General features: G+C 46.5%; 1 protein-coding gene across 1 annotated transcript in view; it reads right to left on the minus strand.

Annotated features, from left to right (window-relative positions):
* Positions 1-18,631, minus strand: part of FGD5 (FYVE, RhoGEF and PH domain containing 5) — a 118,318-nt gene that overhangs the window by 51,494 nt on the left and 48,193 nt on the right. The window contains exon 3 of the mRNA XM_036266686.1: positions 14,402-14,534. Coding sequence (XP_036122579.1) covers positions 14,402-14,534 — 133 coding nt within the window. The remainder of the gene's footprint in view (positions 1-14,401; positions 14,535-18,631) is intronic.

Consider the following 18,631-nt stretch of genomic DNA (forward strand, 5'->3'; position numbering starts at 1 on the left):
TGCAAAATGAAGGCTCAGCCACTCCTGTGACAGTAGCAGCTGAGGCAGTGGAAAGCAAATGGGCTCTGGAATCAAGCACATCCAAGTTCAAATCCTGGCGCAGCATTGCTTAATTGCGTGACATTTGGCAAACCATTACGTCTGAGTCTCAGTTTTTTCATCTGAAATATGGTGGAAAATAATCAACCTGACTTTATATGCTGGTCTTTTTGATGATGTGTTCCTGACTAAGGGACTTTGCACTCACTGTTCTCTATGCTTATGATGTTCTCAGATCTTCTTGTTCTTACTTTCTCACTTTTTCAGGTTCCTGCTCAAAAGTTACATCCCATCCTCAGTGTAGTCATTTGTGACCATCTGACCTAAAGAACACCCGAAGTCATTCTCTAATCCCAAGGTTTCTCAACTTTGGCTTTACTAACATTTTGGGCCAGACAACTTTTGTTGCAGGGCTATCCTATGTATTGTAGGACTGTTAACAGCATCCATGGCTTCTACCCCATGGATAACAGTAGCAGCCCCCACCCTCAGTTGGGACAATCAAAAATGTCTCTAGGTATTAAATGTCCTCTGGGGGTAAAATCTCATCCCTTGTTGAGAACCACTATCCAAACCCTTTATGTTGCTGTACTTTTCTTTAAAGAAAAAAAAAAATTTTTTTAAATTGATTTTGAGAGAGAGAGAGAAAGGAAGAGGGAGAGAAAGAAATACTGATGTGACAGCAAAACATAGACTGGCTCCCTCTTACATGCCCCCTGCCAATGATCAAGCTTGCACCCAGGCATATGTCCTGACTGGGAATCAAACTGGCAACCTTTTAGTGCACCAAATGACACCCAACTGAGCCATGCCAGCCAGGGTGCTGTACTTTTCTTTATAATAGTCACACTCCTGCCCTGGCCAGTTTGGCTCAGCGGTTAGAGCGTCGGCCTGAGGTCCAGAGAGACCCGGGTTCAGTTTCCACTAAGGGCATGCACCTCGGTTGCAGTTTGTCCCCGGCCCTGTTTGGGTTGTGTGGGTGGCGGCCACTCGATGTGTCCCTTTCACGTCGATATTTCTCTCTCTCTCTCTCTCTCTGTCCCTCCCACTCTATCTGAACAAAAAATGGAAAATGTCCTCGGGTGAGGATAAAAAATAAAAATATAATAGTCACACTCCCTAATATTATCCTTACATTACACATACCAGATATTCAATAAATGTTTGATTAAACTGATAAAATGAGATACACTGCCCAGCACATAGAAGATGCTCAATAAATGAGTTCCCTCCCTAGCTGGTCCATTTCTAATAGTTTCTTAGTGTTTTCTGGCAACTCAGTCCCTCTGACCACACCCTAATAGTACAGACCCTGGGACCATAGTCAGTCTCCTTCCTGCATCTCACTGCAGCTGTCACGGCATCCATGGAACAGGAAGGAAAATTACGAGGCCTGTGAAGGCCTCCAGCCTCACCTGGACTCCCGCCCTCCCATTGGCGCCGAATTGTGACTCACTGTCTGCCTTCTGCATCTGCAGGGCTAGCATGGGGTTCAGTGGACTAGAGCACCTCACTCTTCCCAATGCAGGGGCTTCTTCAGAGTCCCACACGTGAAAAGGCTTTGTAAACAAAACCCTTTCAATGGAAAATGTATTCTGCCAGGACAGGCCTCAACAGCTAAGAAAACCCTGTGGTCAAGCTTCCATAAAGAGAATTACTCTGTAGAGACGGGACAGGAGTCAGGAGATATGAAGCTTAGGCTCTTCCCCTATAAAATGAGGACAAGAGTCAAGATGACCTCCAACCTCCAATCTTCCAGGGGTCTGTGATTCAATTATCATTTGTCATCCAGTATGATGCTAAAAAGGCCTGATTCAAATCCTGGGCTCCACCCCTTCCTATACCTATGCCCTTGAATAAGTTATTTCTCTTCTCTGAGCCCCATCTGTAAAACATGAATGTTGCTGCTAATACTAAATAATAATACTAAATAATAATAACAATATCTATTTAACAATATAACAGCTAGCAATTATTGAACACTTAGTATGTGCTAAGTATGGCTCCAAGCTTTTTACGCATATTATCTCACTGAATCTCCCCCAAAATCTATGAGGTAGGTACTTAGTATCTCCATTTTACAGATGAGGACACTGAGGCACAAGTAAGTCCTACCCTTTGCCCAGAGTCACTGCTAGTAAGTGGCAGAGCCAAGGTTCAAATCTAGGTAGTCTGGCTCTAATACTCCAGCACTTAGCAGCATGCTGGCATATAGTAAAACTCAGTAAATGGCATTTCTGTTCATTTTAGATTATGATGGGTTTTTCAAATTGGGAAGCACCTATTCTTTACCTGCACTGTTGAGCCAGCAGCAGGAGAATTGTACGCCAGGAAGGGCCTGGGCTAATCCTTGGGCCTCAGCTCTTCTGAGTCTTACTCTCAAAGTAGTGCCCACTGTGGTGTGTAGATAAGAACTTTGCTCAAAGTCAGGACACCCGGATCCACATCTCAGCCAGACCATGAGTGACTATGTGACCAAGGGCAAAGCCCTCTCAGATGCCTCAGTTTCCACATCTGGAAGATGGGGGTCAATAGTCCCACCTCCATGAGATGATGGATGGAAATGGTAAATCCCTATCCAAACTTTTGGAGTTGTTATTACCATTGTTACAATCTTGAAGCTGTGGGATATACTTCTGGTAGGGTTGGGGCACGGGCCACTCTGCACGTCCCTTCCAGCCCCTCCTGCCAGACAGGCAGACTCTGGGTGGGACATATGGGCTGTCCCACTTTAGTGACTCTGCCAATGATGGATGTGTCTTCGCCAGCCAGACAAGAGTGAGGCATGTGCCCAAGGCTCTCCTCAGAAGCTGCTTATGGGCGTTGCCCAACTGGGCCATTTAATATAGATGTTTATTTAACCAGGAAATGAACTCTGAGGTTGACGGCAGTGTCCAGGGACAGACTTCTGGGAACAGGGTTCCTCCCAGAAACATGGGGCCAGGGGCGCCAGGGCTATCGCCTTTCTCAGGCTGACACTGTGGGTATTATATCAGGTGGCTGCTGGCCCCTCTGCCTGAGGCTGAAGCAGCTTATCACCTCTGTTCCCCAGGGCTGCCCAGTTCTGCGCTTCCTCCTCAGGCCCCACGCAAACCAGCCAGGTCATTGCTGACTCTTCTGGGACCAGGTCAGGTTGGAAGGGACAGTCCTCCTTTAGAGACCTTTGAGGTTAAACACTGGGTCACAGAAAGAGTTGGGAGTGCTGGTCCCTGTGCCTTAGTTTGTCCAACTATAAAATTGGGGTACTTAGCCTCCTTTTGCAATAGCAGTTCACCAAGTATGGTCCCAGAACTTCTGGGGTTCCATCTCCCTTTTTCAACTAAGTATCTGTGTGAGCCTAGATTCTCATGGAAGCCAACAGGTCCAGCAGTTTGAATGCAGAAGCAGCTAGGAAAATCCAGCTGTCTTCTATTAAATCAGACATTAATGATATTTACAAAAAATGCAAAACTAATGTCATTCTCACTAATTTTTTTTAAAGTTATGTTCATTAAAAATGCTATTCGTGTTAACATGTAATACGTTATTATTGTTATTTTAAAGTGAATTAAAAAACAATGTGACTTTCTCATGTGGTAAACATTGGTAGATATAACTCATAGAAATAAAAACTTTTTGGGGTCCTCAACCATTTTTAAGAGTTCTGAGACCAAAAGGTTTTGAGAGCTGTAGGTTTAGAGGTTGTCACAAAGATCATCCAGGATGATGGATGGCAAAGCTGTTCATTCTCAGTGAAGAGCAATGAAAAAATGAGGCATCAACGTACTATAATACTAACTATTTCTATAACAAGAACAATAATTATTGTGAGAAGTAAGCCAATGGCTTTATGGCCTGGCCCTCAGGATAACCCCAAGCATGACCAGGGACATGTTCTTCCTCCACAATGTCCTATCCTGCAGAAGATGAAGAAACCCCCTTCAAAGCTCCTAGTTTGTCACCTCTCTCCATGCTGGCAGGCTTATGATCTTACACCTGCTCTATGTTTAAATAGCCACCCCTCTTTTCACCCTCATCTCTGCTAGGTCCTTGCCAAACCCCACATTCTGACATCTTGGTGCCTGGCTCGGTTTCCCTCCCATTACAGCTGTCCTCTCCACCTATGGTCACCTGGGATCTCCAATCTCCATGCCATAACCCTCAGCCTCTTGCCTCCTTGAGACTTCCTTCTCAGACAACTTTTGACTACATCTACATCTGCTCAATCCACCCTGGGCTTGTCCCGACTCAGAATTTCGCTGCCTCTAAAGTGATGGGCTTCCTGGTCCCCATCTTGGACCTAAGCTACCTAGCGTCCCTATACCCTCTGCTGAACTTGTCGCCTAGCTCACCAAGAGCTCGTCATTTACCCACTCCAATCCATTCTCCGCCATGGTGGTCACCCCTTCTGCTTTCACTTGCAGCCCCAACTGGCTCCTGTGGCTCCCTAGACCTAGATGATAGAGAGAACTTGTCACCTAGCATTGTGCTGAGAGCCCATGCTCAGAAAATCTGGTTTCAAATCCTGGGCTCTATCCCTTCCTCTACCTATGCTCTTGGACAAGTTATTTCTCTTCTCTGAGCCCCATCTATAAAACAGGAGTAATAATAATACCTCCTAAAAAATATAACAGCTAGCATTTGTTGAACACTTAGTATGTGCTAAGTATGGCTCTGAATGTTTTACACATATTTTCATACTGAATCCTCCCAACACCCTATGAGGCAGGTACTGTCATTATTATCTGCATTTTACAGATGAGGACACTGAGGCACAAGTAAGTCCTGCCCTTTGCCTATGACTTAGCCTAAAGACCCTTTACCAGTACCTCTCCTGCATTCCTCCATGCCCCAAGGAACCCAATTTTATTCCTAAGAGCAACCTATTTTTACCTACTTCTGGGCCTTTTTTGTTCATGCAGGTTCCTATGCCCAGAATTCCCTCCAGACTCAATAAGTGTCTCTGGGTCACATACTAAGCCTGAGGTGAGGCAGAATGCCAAGGCAGGCACCCCTTGTTTCCTGTCTGCTTCCTCAGCTGTGCAACCCAGTAGAAAAAGAATCACATCTAGAAAGAGGGAAGGGGCTGTCAGGGGAAATATTCCTAATGAGTCTTCACTGCTTTGAGGGTCCCAGTGAAGGGCATGCTGGAGGTTCTGAAGTCACATCTGGAAAAGGGAGAGTGCTAGGAAGCCTGCCCCCAGGAGAATGCTGCCTCCAATGTTCCTCTGGACGCCACTGTCAGAGACATGGTCCTTCCCCCTTGGAATTCAGATTGTGATTTTAAGCACAGCCTCAGGGGCTAGAAAATTCAGAGACAGGAACTCGAGGAGCTCTTTTTTTGTGTGTTTTTATCCTCATCCGAGGACACTTTTGCATTTATCTTCAGATAAAGCGGGAGGGAGAAAAAGAAGAGAAACATCCATGTGAGAGAGACACATCGAGTGGTTGCCACCCACATGACCCCAACCAGGAGGGCCAGAGACAAACTGCAACTGAGGTACGTGCCCTTAGCGGGAACCGAACCCAGGACTCCCCGGTCTGCGGGCTGATGCTCTAACTGCTGAGCCAAACTGGCCAGGGCAGGGAGCTCAGTTTTTACACTAGTTGTCACTGTGCTTCCACAGGGGCAGAGAAGGGATAAGGGTGGAGAAGAGGAAGCAACACCTGCTAGGACCAAGTGGGGAGAACTGGGACCAAAGAGCGGTTCCCCCCTCCACCTGGCCCACCCCCTGAACCAAGTGGTCAGCTTCCAGTTCATGCTGACACCTGCCTTTTTCTGGTTATAGGCTGGTGTGAGTCTGGGTTTGGCCGCATACTTAAAAAAAAACTTAATTTGGGAAAGAATCTTTGATTCTGGTTGCAGTGTGTAATAGATTTGTAGAAGCATCAAGTTATCTTGGAACACGCTGAATGAGGTAACAGGAAACCTGATTTCTACTCCTGACTTTTCCTCTGACCTGCCAAATAACCCTGAGCAAGTGACGGCCTCTCTATGAGCTTTAGTTTTCCTTCCTGTTAAGTCAAAGCAATCTCTGGCATAACTGAGACTTTTTACCCATTGAATAGCAACCCCAAATTTTCCTCTCCCCCTAGTCCCTGGCAAACACCATTCTGCTCTCTGCTCCTATGAATTTGACTGTTTTAGATTCTTCATACAGGTTGGAATCATGCAGCATTTGTCCTGTGACTGGCTCATTTCACTTAGCATGTCCTTTGGGTTCACCCATGTGACATGATTCCTTTCTTTTTAAGTCTAAATAATATTCCACTGTATGTATACACCACATTTTATTTATCCATCGATGGACATTAAGAGGGTAGATCTCATGTTAAGTATTCTTACCACAATAAAAAACAAAACAAAGTGATCTGCAAATGCCCCTGTTAGCTCTCTCACCTTCTAGAATCTTAGAGTGACCATGATTATGATTGGCAAGCTCTCACTGTTTGACAGCAAGAAAATATCAATATAAGGCTCATATGGCAAACGTTCAGCAGCAGGGTTATATACTAGGTATACACAGTGACTGGTATGAAGTCAGGAAGGAGAAAGCGAGGGTGAGTATGACCTCGGGGCCCTAATCCTAAACAAATGGGGAAAGAGGCACTGTGGTAGAGAGGAAAATCAGCCACAGAACTAGCTCTCTCAGGGCCAGGGCATTCTCATTGTCCCCATAACCAGCCCTCCAGCTCTGGACAGCCCCCAAGTCCTCCAGGACCCTGAACAAGGTAATGAGACATGTGGGTACCCAGGATACCTCCTGGACCTTTGAGTCCCTATTCTTTCCTATTCCTTGTGTTCCGAGAGTCTGCATCCCTCCTCTTCCTCCACTCATGCTGCCTTGAAGCATGTCTTTGTGTTACTGTACTGAACACTGCACCCTCTGCATGGTTACTGGGCAGCCGGTGAGAAGCAGGGCTGGCGCCCAGCTTGGCTCCTCACTGTGCCAAGTAAACCACACAGAACCAAACAAGTGTTTTCATTTTATTAAACTGTCATGCATTTAAGTTTGTTTTCCTTACTTAAATGCAGGAGCTGAGTCTAATATGTTCATTTCTTTATTAGTTTATTTGAAGCTATTCACTGAATACTATTTTATGTGCCAGGTAGTAAGGGCACAACTGTGAATAGGACAAGCCTGGTCCCAGCCCTCCTGGGAGCTATTCTGACATGGAAAGGCAAGTAATATGCAGAAAAATAAAGAACATAATCACAGCTTGAGATAAGTATGAAAAAGGAAAATAAACAGGGATGCCACTGCCAAACACAGCAGGTGAGCAGGGTAGACCCCCTTGAGGAGGTGACATTAACTTGAGACCTATAGCCAGCTGTGCCAAAGGCAGAAAAAAGTGTTTCAAGTGGAGGAAAGTTTAAGTGCAAAGGCCCTGGGGTAGGTTTAAAGAGCAGACAAAACTAATTTTTATTTTAATTTTTTTCAATCCTCACCCGAGGACATTTTTCCATTTATCTTCAGATAGAGTGGGAAGGTGGGAGGCGGGGTGGGGGGGGGGGAGAGAGAGAGAGAAACATTGATGTGAGAGAGAGACATCAACTGGTTGTCTCCCGCACGACCCCGACCAGCTCCAGTATGGGCCCTTGACTGGAACTGAACCTGTGACTCATTGGTCCTCAGGCCGACGTTCTAACCACTGAGACAAATAAGCCGGGGTAGAACTCATTTTTATATCCTTCATGATATCTGGACAAAGGCCTACACATTTGTTGAATTGCATTTGATCCATGATTAACACATGGCAACAGGAGATGAAATGATTGGTGCCAACAATCAGAAGAGCACACACAAGAGGAGAAGCAGGCTGGAGATAGGGTGGGAAGATAATGAGTTCAGCTTGGGATGTGCGGAGTTTGAAGTGTCTGCAGGGCTTCCAAGGGCCTAAAGGGCAGCTGGAAGCTAGAGTGTGGGGCTGCACAGGGGGTCAGGCCAGAGGGTCAGCTCTAGGAATACCATCTAGTAGGACTGGCCACTGGCCTGGAATGGGCTGACTGAGCAATGGACACAAAATGAGAAGCAGGGCTGGAATTCAGGCCTTGGGAAATAAATGCCTAATGTAGAGGCACAGGCAAAGTAGGATGTCAAAGAAGCAGAGAGAGAATCAGGAGAGGATGGAGTCTGAAAAGTCAAAGGAAGAGGGGAGGCCACTGAACGGAGGCCTAAGGTCTGGAAAGGTGGGATCTGAGGTGGACAGTGTGGAAAGGGCCTGGTTTGTGGAGGACAGGGAAGGTCATGCAGAGCAAATGACAACAGTGAGGGAGGTAGAAGCAGGGGCAAGACTTGAATATGTTTGTGGGCTGAGGGAAGTCCTACAGAATTTCTTCTACCCACCTCCTCCTCCTTTGCCCCAGCCACACTGACCTAGCCTTCTAGCTCCCAAAGGCCATTTCCACCAGCCCACCTTTGCACTGCTGTTCTCTGTCTGGAACATTCTGTCACTAGATCTTCCTATTGCTTTCTCCCCCACACTATTCAGCTCCCTGCTCAAAGGTTTCCTCTCCATCAAGGAGGTATTCTCTTAGATATTAGCCCTCATGCATTGCCTATAGGAATGCAAAATGGTGTAGCTGCTGTGGAAATTGGTATGGTGGTTCCTCAAAAAATTAAACACAGAATTACCATGTGATCCAGCAATTGTGCTTCTGGGTCTATACCCCAAAGAACTGAAAGCAGGGTCTCAAAGAGGTATCTTTACACACATATTCATAGTAACATTATTCACCGTAGCCAAGATGGGGAAGCAATTCAGGTGTCCATCAACTTATGAATGGATATACAAAATGTGGTCTATACATACAGTGGATTATTATTCAGCCTTGAAAGGAAAAATAATTCTGACATATGCTATACTATAGATAAACCTTGAGGACATTGTGATAAGTAAAATAAGCCAATTATAGAAGATAAATACTGTGTAAGTCCACTTGTATGAAGTTCCTAGAGCAGTCAGACAGAAAGTAGAATAGAGATTAACAGGGGCTGGGGGAGGGGGAATGAGGAGTTCGTGTTTAATGGGCACAGTGTTTTAGTTTAGGAAGATGAAAAAGTTCTGGAGATGGATAGTGGTGATAGTTGCACAACAGTGTGCATGTATTTAACGCTGCTGAACTGGACACTTAAAAATGGTTAAGACGGTGGATTTTACATTATGTGTATTTTAACATACTTTAAAAAAATGGAAATAAAGGCCTACTCTAGCCTCTCTAAGTCTTCCTCGTTTCTGCAGCCCTGGGGCTCTGTCCTCCACCATAATGATGTGTTCTGTTTGTCTGCTGGTTACAGCACTTCCGCCACCTAGACCACCTCAGGAATTTTCTGGCTGACTGTTCTTCTTCTCTAGGATGTAAATGCCACCAGGGTAAGGAGGCAGCTGGTCTGACTTGTGGCTGCTGTATGTTGGGCCCACAGAAGGGTGCCTGGCACATAGCAGGTGCTCGGTGAGTACTTAGTAAATAAATTAATTTCTGTTGAAGAAGAGGGAAAAGGAGAAACTGAGTGAGGATATGGAGAGAAGAGATGCAGATAGGAGGGAATTCATTTTGACTGGGGACGAGGTTTTTTCTGGGAAGGAGCACAGGCTGCTGATCCAGGTCTAGAACGGCCTCACAGGGATAAGGGGAAGTAGCATCTGCAGTGGGGCTAATGTGCAGAACTGCACAGGTGGGTTCCAAGATCTGTGGCGTGGAGAAAGCACATGGTGACACTTAACCCAGGCTGGAGACTGGCCCAATAAAAATAACCAGGGTTCAAGGTAACCCTTTAACCTAGGCAGACGGTCAGGGCAAGGCCGAAGGTACAAGGCCTAGGGCCATGAGGTCAGTAAGGAGGCCTAAGGTAAGCTGACTAACTTTGGGTACAGCCAGGGAGGAGACGACTTGCATAAATGGGAAGCCAGGGAGAGTGTGATGGCAAGAGAATCTGTTCCAGAAGGCAGGGTACTAACTTCTGCCTGGGGTCAGGGGTGGACCTGTCAGGAAAAGTCAGTGACGACAGGTCTTACGCGAGGGAGGGGCTGCTGAACCCTGGGCTGGTCTCAGGGGAGCTGGTATTTAGCTTGAAAAGTACCCTTAGTCTGAGAACTGGGCTCATTGTCAGGGAGAAGCAACAGGCCAGCCAGTCTTTGAATGTCTCCTTTCACAGCTAGATCTATTTTTAAGTTCTTATTTTTCCTTTTTTGCCCCCTCCTTCCTTCAACCCACACCCTTTGTATGTCTATGAGGAGAGAGAAAAGAGGTCACATGTGGGTGGACCAGCTGGGTTCAGCTTCCTATCCTGCTCCAAAAATCCCTCCCCTCCTGACTCGGTTACCCCAAAACATCTAGGAACAGTGGAGCTCACCACCCTTTATTTTTATACAAACCATATTAAAATGTAAGGAGGGTGGGACTCACCACCACCAACCTGACTCCTGAGGCAAGGGAAGAGGTGGGGATCAATTCTACTGATCATTCACACCTTCTGTTGGCCTGTTCCTATAAGGTGGTTGGAGATGGAAATCTGGCTCCCATTTTCCCAACTATGGAATGGAGGCACAGAGAGGAGAGGTCTTTGCCTTTTGGATAAATAGAATTTTCATACACCATGGAAGACAAAGAACCAGGAATAAATGGTCCTTCTCCCCACCTCCCACCTCATCAAACTTCTATAGCAAAAAGAAGCCACGAAAGATTGCTCACTCTGAAAATCTCCCTTTACATCTGCCCTGATGCCTGGCAACTTGGGAACTCTTCCACACCAAGTGATCGGGAGGAGCTAGGGAGTGCTCTGGGACAGCCTCTCAGGGGTTAATTTAGCAGCAGGTACAAAGACTGCTCTTTGATCCACTGATCCCCTTCTGAGATCTACCCTAGAGAAAATCTTCACGCGTGTCTAAGGAGGTGTATGAACAGTGCACTGCAATGTGTTTGGTGATGCAAACACATGAGAAACACTCAGCAGAGGGATGGTGAAATAAACCACAGCATGTCCATAAAATGGACTACTATGTAGCACTAAAAAATAACTTAGAACTCTATATATCTATATGGGAAAAATCTCTAAGAATTTTGTGAACAATCCAACCAAGTTACTCCAGGTTTCTTACAGTATGATATAATGTCTGAAAAAATAATACTGCTCAATAATACTGCTCAATTTTTACACAAATAATACTGCTCATTTTCCATGCATAACAAAATATGTAGGTGAATACAGGGGAAAAGTTCTAGAAGGAATCACACCAAACTGTGTACTACAGTTACCTCTGTAAGGGCACAGGGATTGGGGCGAGTGGTCCAGGGACTTGAACTTTCACCTGTAATGATTTCATATGCTACTGGGAGTATCTAGTAGAGCACACCTCATGTGATGAAATGAAAATGCAATTTTTAAAGGTGATTTGATTTTTTTTTTTTTTTATCCTCACCCGAGGATATTTTTCCATTTTTTGTACAGATAGAGTGGGAGGGAGAGAGAGAGGGAAACATCGATGTGAAAGGGACACATCGAGTGGCTGCCACCCGCACGACCAACCAGGGCCGGGGACAAACTGCAACCGAAGTACGTGCCCTTAGCGGGAACCGAACCCGGGTCTCTCCGGACCGCAGGCCAACGCTCTAACCGCTGAGCCAAACCGGCCAGGGCAAAGGGTGATTTGATTTTGACTTTGGTACATGAAGAAAGCCTTACAAAAAAGGATGAGGAGGTGGCAGGGCAGAGATGCTCAGCCTCATTGATAGATAAGAAGGCTGGGCTCCCAAGCGTGAACTGATCTGCCATGAGTAGTCTAGACCTGCTATTCTCCCTCTGTGCTCAGAATGACAGGATGCTCCTGTACCCAACCCTGGCTCCTTATGTAGGCCCCACACCTGGCTGGCCACACTGGCCCTGACCCCAGCAGGATGCATAAGAGGCCCCTGACTGAGGCAGGAGCTGCCTTGGTTTCATGACCTTGGCATTGTTGCTGAGTCCTACTTGACCTGGGGCAGGTTACTTCCCACGATCTCACCCGAAAGTTCTGACCTTTGTATCTTCTTTTCCTGTGTGTCAGGCATTGTTCTAAGTTTCCACAGATTTATTTACTCTCATAAGTATTCTGGAGCAGTACTATCATTGTTTTCCCGATTTTGGAGATGGGGAAATTGAGGAACAGAATGGTTAAGAAGTTGCTCAAATCAGTCACCTAGCAAGTGGCAAAGCTGGTTGTGAACCTCTTCTCCTCTATGCTACCCTGCCTCCTGCAAGCTCTTTATTCCTGGGGATGCCCAAGGAGCAGCCTAGAGACCGGAAGTCTGGGAAGCTGATCACCAATGTCCAGGGCCCTAGGACCTCATGTCTTTCACAAGTGTCCTGGGTAGGCCAGACCCTCTCTTCTCCCACTCCCCCTCTGCCTCCCAGACTCGGGAACAACAGATAGTTATTATACCCCTACTATGTGCTGGTACTTTCCCATCTGTGTTCTTATTCGACCCTCCCATAGCCCAGCAGTTACAATTAACTCTCTCATTATAGAGATGGAAAGTGACTGGCCAGCGGTAACACAACTGGAGAAGGAGATGAGGATGATTCCAGAAGAAGGTTTAACAGAGAACTCGGTGACTGTGGCGGGAAGCCAACATGAGGTGAGGGACCGTGAGGCACATGGGAGGCCCCACTGCTCCATCAGTCCTTCAAGTCTTCCAGGCTGCCCACATCCAATTCAGCTTTCAGATTCAGACTACATTCCCCAAAACAACTATCTGTTTCTGCTCCCAGGTTCCATAACCCTAGGGATGCCCAGAAAAAGAAAATCCATCTCTAAACAGGCACAGGCATGTTAACTCAAGGTTCCCCTTCCTACTCCCCCAAAAGTCAGTAGTTCCTTCCTGGGAGACAGAGAGGAGTGAAGAGGTAAGAGAAGGCTCTCAGGACTGCACTGAAAAACAAACACTGGGCTTGGAAGCCAGCCAGACCTGTTTTTGAGTCCTGATCCCTTCAATCATTAGCAGTGTGGTCTTGGGCAAATTACTTTACCTCTCTGAACCTCTGTGATCTCAGCTGTCAAACAGGGATGATGGTATTGACTTTGAAACTGTTGTGAAGAGTGAAAGAGATAACCTGTGTGGAAGCATTTAGTGCCAGGAGAGCGCTCACTCTATCTAGAGAGGGAGAAGCAGGGACAAGAGTGAAAGGGGAAGGGCATGAGCAGCCAGGTGGGAAAGCCCCCTTCCGGGTTCCCCACAGCACTGGCTAGGTAACTTTATGAAAACACTGTATGGAGAGAGAAATAAATATTTAAAGGAAATCAAGGGTATAAAGATAAAATGAAAGACATGACCCTTTATAAAATGCTTGGTAAAGGCCAGACACTCCTGCTGAGTGCTTCCATGTGAATAGTCTTTCATTAGTGTAACACACCTATTCTAGGATCAGAAGGAGAAGGTGACAAGGTATGGGAGACAGACACAGGACAAGGTACCTGAGGGAAGTCTGTCAGGCAGGAGGCAGTGTTCCTCTGCCTCCCCAGCAACTCCTCACAGGCAGACAGGAGTGGGGTCCAGAAGATGGGGTGGAGAAAATTTCAAGCAGCTAACCCTTCCTAGCCTGTCCCCTCTCTAGCAGAGGTGTCTCCTGTGGTCTCAGTTATTGGCTTTCATCACCCTGTGATGTTTCATGGGTAACAGTGAATAGCCACTGTGTGACCCTGGGCAAGTTCTTTGCCTCTCTGTTTCTGCAAATGTAAAATATGTGAAGTAATTCTTGGCTCCTAGAAGTGAAGTGTTTAGGATACTGCCGGACAACTGCAATTATCACCATGCACCAATAATCCGCAAGGTCTGGGTCTCCACTGTGACTTGGGTCCAAGTCACTGTCTGCCTCTAGACAAAGGGCTAGCTACCCTTCTCTCAGCCCCATCCCCTACTGCATCACTGCAGGGTATGGAGAAACCAACTTTCTTTTTAGAACTCTGTGTTCAGTTAGGGAAACTCATTCAGATTCTTTAACTCATCTCACCCTCATGTTTCCCACTTTGCAGATGAGGAGACAGAGGCCCAGGTGCCCGGGTCATTAGACTTCAGGTCTGTCTTGATTCAGATCAGGAAACTCTATTCCACTTCATCCACAAAGATTCTGGGAAGCCCAAACTTCCTCAGACCCAAGAGGATATCAGCAGAAGCAGTCACCCTTGCATCACCAACACAGCACCCCATGTCTGCCATGTGTCTTGATGCCGCAGCACCAGCTGCTCTGTGACTCAGCCTCCGTATCCAGTGCAGGGCTGGTTGTTTGCCATCGGCTCCCTCCACCTCAAAAGGAACTGGAATGGGTCCTTTGCCACTCTCTCTCTGCTTTCGCATCTCTAACCCCCCACATCCCACTGGCCCCTTGCCCTGGGCGGGGCACCCTACCTTTTGGGTGAGGCTGGGGTCTCTTGGAGCACTGTCCTCCTCCTCCGAGCTTCCCTGCTCTTCATCCGATGTGAGATCCTCCTTGGGGGCTGCTGCCGAGATGGGACAGACCTTGTATGGTTCTGTATAGGCACTGGGGTCAAAGAAGAGGAGAGAAAGGGTTAGAGCTCTGTGTCCAGCAAAAGCAAAGTATATAGGCCAAGGGCCCTATTAATACCATGAGCCAATAACAAGTGCTCTGTGTGCAGTGCTCTGTGCCCACCATGGGGACCCAGAAGTGAGTAAAACCCAGACATGAACCTTCCTACCTGCCCCCACTCCAGCCATGCTGGCCTCCTTTTAGTTCCTTGAACATGCCAAGCTCTGCCTCAGTGCCTTAACACATGTTCTTCTCCCTGTTATCTAGAAGGCAGGCTATGTTGCTAAAGGAAGGTACAAATAATTACTATGAGGACAAAAGATGTTCAGTCTGATTGATCTGGTGGTCTAGACTGGCTGGTCAGGCAGCAGGCCCAGTTAACAGGTGGCCATGACCTCTGGGTCTGTAGAAGAAATGCAGTGATGTGGTAGACAAAGGCTGGGATGCCCATGCCAGCCCTTAATGCCAGCTTTGCCATCAGCTGGGTCATAGATAAGACACAAGTCAGGGTATCAGTTTCTCTCTAGGTTTCTTGGGGATAATTTCCATCTCACTTTCTTGGCAGATGCTATGAGGATCAATGCTTAGAAAGCATATACAGTTGATCCTTGAACAAACATTAAAAATTTTTTTTCTTTATTGATTTTTTTAAAGAGAGAAAGCGAGATATAGAAACACTGATGAGAGAGAACATTGACTGGCCACCTCCTGCATGCGCCCCACTGGGATTGAGCCCACAATCTGGGCATGTACCATGACCAGGAATCAAACTGGTGACCTCTTGGTACATGGGTCAACACTCAACCACTGAGCCACACTAGCCAGGCTGAACAAACATGTTTAAATGTAGTTCAAAGCCGCACTGTTCAAGGGTCAACTCTACAGGTGTGATAACAATCTCATATCTATATTACTATGACTGTCATGTAGGCATTACATTAATTAATTCATATATGCATTCAATAAATATTTATTGATTGCCTGCTTTCCGTCAAGCACAGAGCTAGACAGCCAGTAATATACAGGTGACTAAAGCAGATAAGGAACAACTAATATATGACCATAAATTATGGTAAGTAAAGGATAAGAAGGAGGTGCTTTCATAGAGAATAACAAAGGGGAACTGTTTAGATAGTTCATAGAGGGCTTCTCTGAGTCTGAGGCCAGGAGGAGGAAAAGCCAGCTTTGTGATAGCATGAGGAAATGTTCCAGGTAGGGAAAACAGCATATTAAAAGGCACCGAGGCAGCAAAGAGTGTGGCATGTGACACAGACCAATCTGGAGCATAAGAATTCTCTTTTCCCTGACTTCTAAGCCATCCCCACAGAGGAGGCTGTGGCTCCATAACAGCCTCCTTGCCTTGATTCCTGTTCCTGACCTCCCTCTCCACACAGCAGAGAGATTGTTCAACAGTAGAAATCAGGCCATGCCCCTCTCCTGCTCAAAAACCTTCAATGGCTCCCTCCTGCCTTTGGCAATATGGTCCCAGACTTCTCACAAAACTTCTCTTCATACTCAAAATCCAGGTGTCTAGTCTTATTAAATTTTTATCACATACTTTTTCCTGCCCTCTGGGAATGCCAGCATGACATGCTGGAATGATGGAGGGATGGATGGATGAATGGAAGGAGAGAAGTGAACATGCACTTGCTGGATTGTCTGGATCAACTCTAGCTCAGGCCTTATGCAGGCAGGAGCATTGCATTTGCTTCAGGTCCTGGTCCAGGCAGAGGGAAGCATAGCTGGGGTAAGGGACATCAGAAGAGGAGAAACTGAGCCTCAGGCTACATCTGAAAGAGGGGCCTATCCTAGAGCTCCTTCTCAGCTATTGTAGGAGATGAGATCATGCATACCTATCTCCACAACAGCCTGCAGCCCAAGAAACAAGAGCAGGATGAGCATCCCCTAGTCCACATAAGATCAGACAGATCAAGGACAAGGTATGACGGTAGGGCCTGTTCCTGCCTGGGTGTCTGCTGACATAAGGTATGTGTGGAGGGTACTGTAACTTTGCACTTGTGTGCAGGGGCCAAAACTGAGTCCTGACCCAGGCTGAGCCTTGACCCTGAACCCTAGGCTGAGCTAAGACCCACTTTACTATCCAACTGGCTATTCTGTTGGCCATGCCTCTTTTTACTTCCTTTTCAAAAATTACTTTGTTGGCCCTTTCTTTCAAACTATGAGAGCAAACAACATATTTTGCAACAAGCCATATATCACCAAGGTATACAGAGACATAAGAGAGCCCTCTAAGGACCACCCTACACCTTCTTCACTGTCAGGGGCCACCAGTTCTCTCCACTAAGGAGTTGTCCCCAGCCTAAAGGTCAGGCACACCGCACTTGCTCAGCAAGCTCAGAACCATGTTCAGGAAAGTGACTGCATGGACTGGTCTCACTGAGCCCTAGCTTCCCTCCTTCCAGAGCTACCTGCATCAATTTGCAACCATGTGTCCAGCAGACCTTGCTCTCCCTTTAAGAGAAATGGCTATATTAGGGCCCAGCAGGAGCCCATGTCGCCCTGAGGAGGATTACCAGTAATGGTGAAGGATGGAGCAGTTAGCTGTGCCCGCTGGACCATTCCTTCTCATCACCAAGGCAAAGAAGGTATATGCCAGGCCTTTCCCAGAATGTGCTGTAAAGGAGGAAAGGACTCCCAGCCAAGCTTTCCACAGGGTGATGTTGTCACAATCCTCCCAACCAGCAATCCAGAAATCTGAGCATCTCTGTGCATAGCCAGCCACTACTGTTAAATATCTCTCACCTCTGCCTGCATCCCTATCACAGCCTCTGTGGTCTAAGCCATCTGTTGCCTGGACATCTGCAACAGCTGCTTTCCTGTTCTTTCCCATCCCATCCTGGCTGCCCTCCAATCTGTTCTCCACCCAGCAGCCAGAGGGACCTTGTCAAAACTCAATCTGATTGTGTCACCCTCTTGCTTAAATTGTTCAGGGATAGTCCACTGCTATTGGAATTCAAATCCCACAGCTTGGCCTGTCAGGCAAGGCTCTGCTCAACTCGGAGCACAGGAAGGTGGGTGTCCTTGAGCTCTGATGCCGTGAAGTCTGTCCAATGTCAGATGCTGCTGGGCATCATAGAACTTGGGGGCTATGCCTCAAACCAAGCAGAGGGTTGGATTCCATGGAGCCCAACTGAGCTGTGAGTGACACCGGGAGAGCTCACGGAAGCCAAATCCTGCAGAGGGTTGGGGGCGGGGGGGAGGGCTGGGGTCAAGGTCACATGGCAAATCCAGGCCAACACATGTTGCCTCTGAAGAGGCCTCTCCCTATGCTCAATTCCATTTTATAGATATGAAAACAGAGGCCCACTCAGGTTCCCTCAGTATGCTGAGGTGTGGGGTTTTTATTTTATTTTGTTTTGTTTTGTTTTCAAGAGGCAGTGGAGTAGAGAAATGAGAGCTCATGCTCCAAATCAGACTGGGTTTGAATCCTGACTTGCCACTTATTGGCCACATTTTACCTTTCTAAACCCCAGTGGTACCTAATTCATTGGGCTGTTGGAGGGATTCAGTGAGTTAAATCATGTAAACAAGTTCTCTTCATTACCAGCTCAGCCCTAGCTGCAGACAGCTATTCTATTATTTACCTACTGTTGTCTTAAACTCATTTTTAACATGTGCTATTACTCTGGTCCCATCCTAAGTGATAATACCCATGAAGTCATACTGTGTGTTCTTCTAACACTTTAAAATAAACCATATAGTTATTAATCTATAACATTTGACTCAAATGATCTTGCTCACCACTAGAGATACCTAGACCTCAGAGAGATAAACCAGTGACTTTTGACCTACCAACCATCTGTCCTCAATCCAACCTCAGTTTTGGCTAGAAATATGGCCCATGCTCTTTTAATTTTACTTTTCCCCGTGACTTCTGTTTTCTAAAAGATCACTAAAACAGAAGTCAGGAGACAAGGATTCGGGTGCTCTGATAATATTTCTGGCTTTTTTATTTCATTGTCAGCACAACAAATGAGGATAAATTGCCATTAAAAATATGCTTTCACAACAGAAAAAAGTATCATCCAATGTCTTTGGAGACTCAATGAAAGTTGTAGTGACAGACCTTA

Source organism: Molossus molossus, unplaced genomic scaffold (genome assembly GCF_014108415.1).
Source record: "Molossus molossus isolate mMolMol1 unplaced genomic scaffold, mMolMol1.p scaffold_m16_p_18, whole genome shotgun sequence".
Lineage (NCBI taxonomy): Eukaryota > Metazoa > Chordata > Mammalia > Chiroptera > Molossidae > Molossus > Molossus molossus.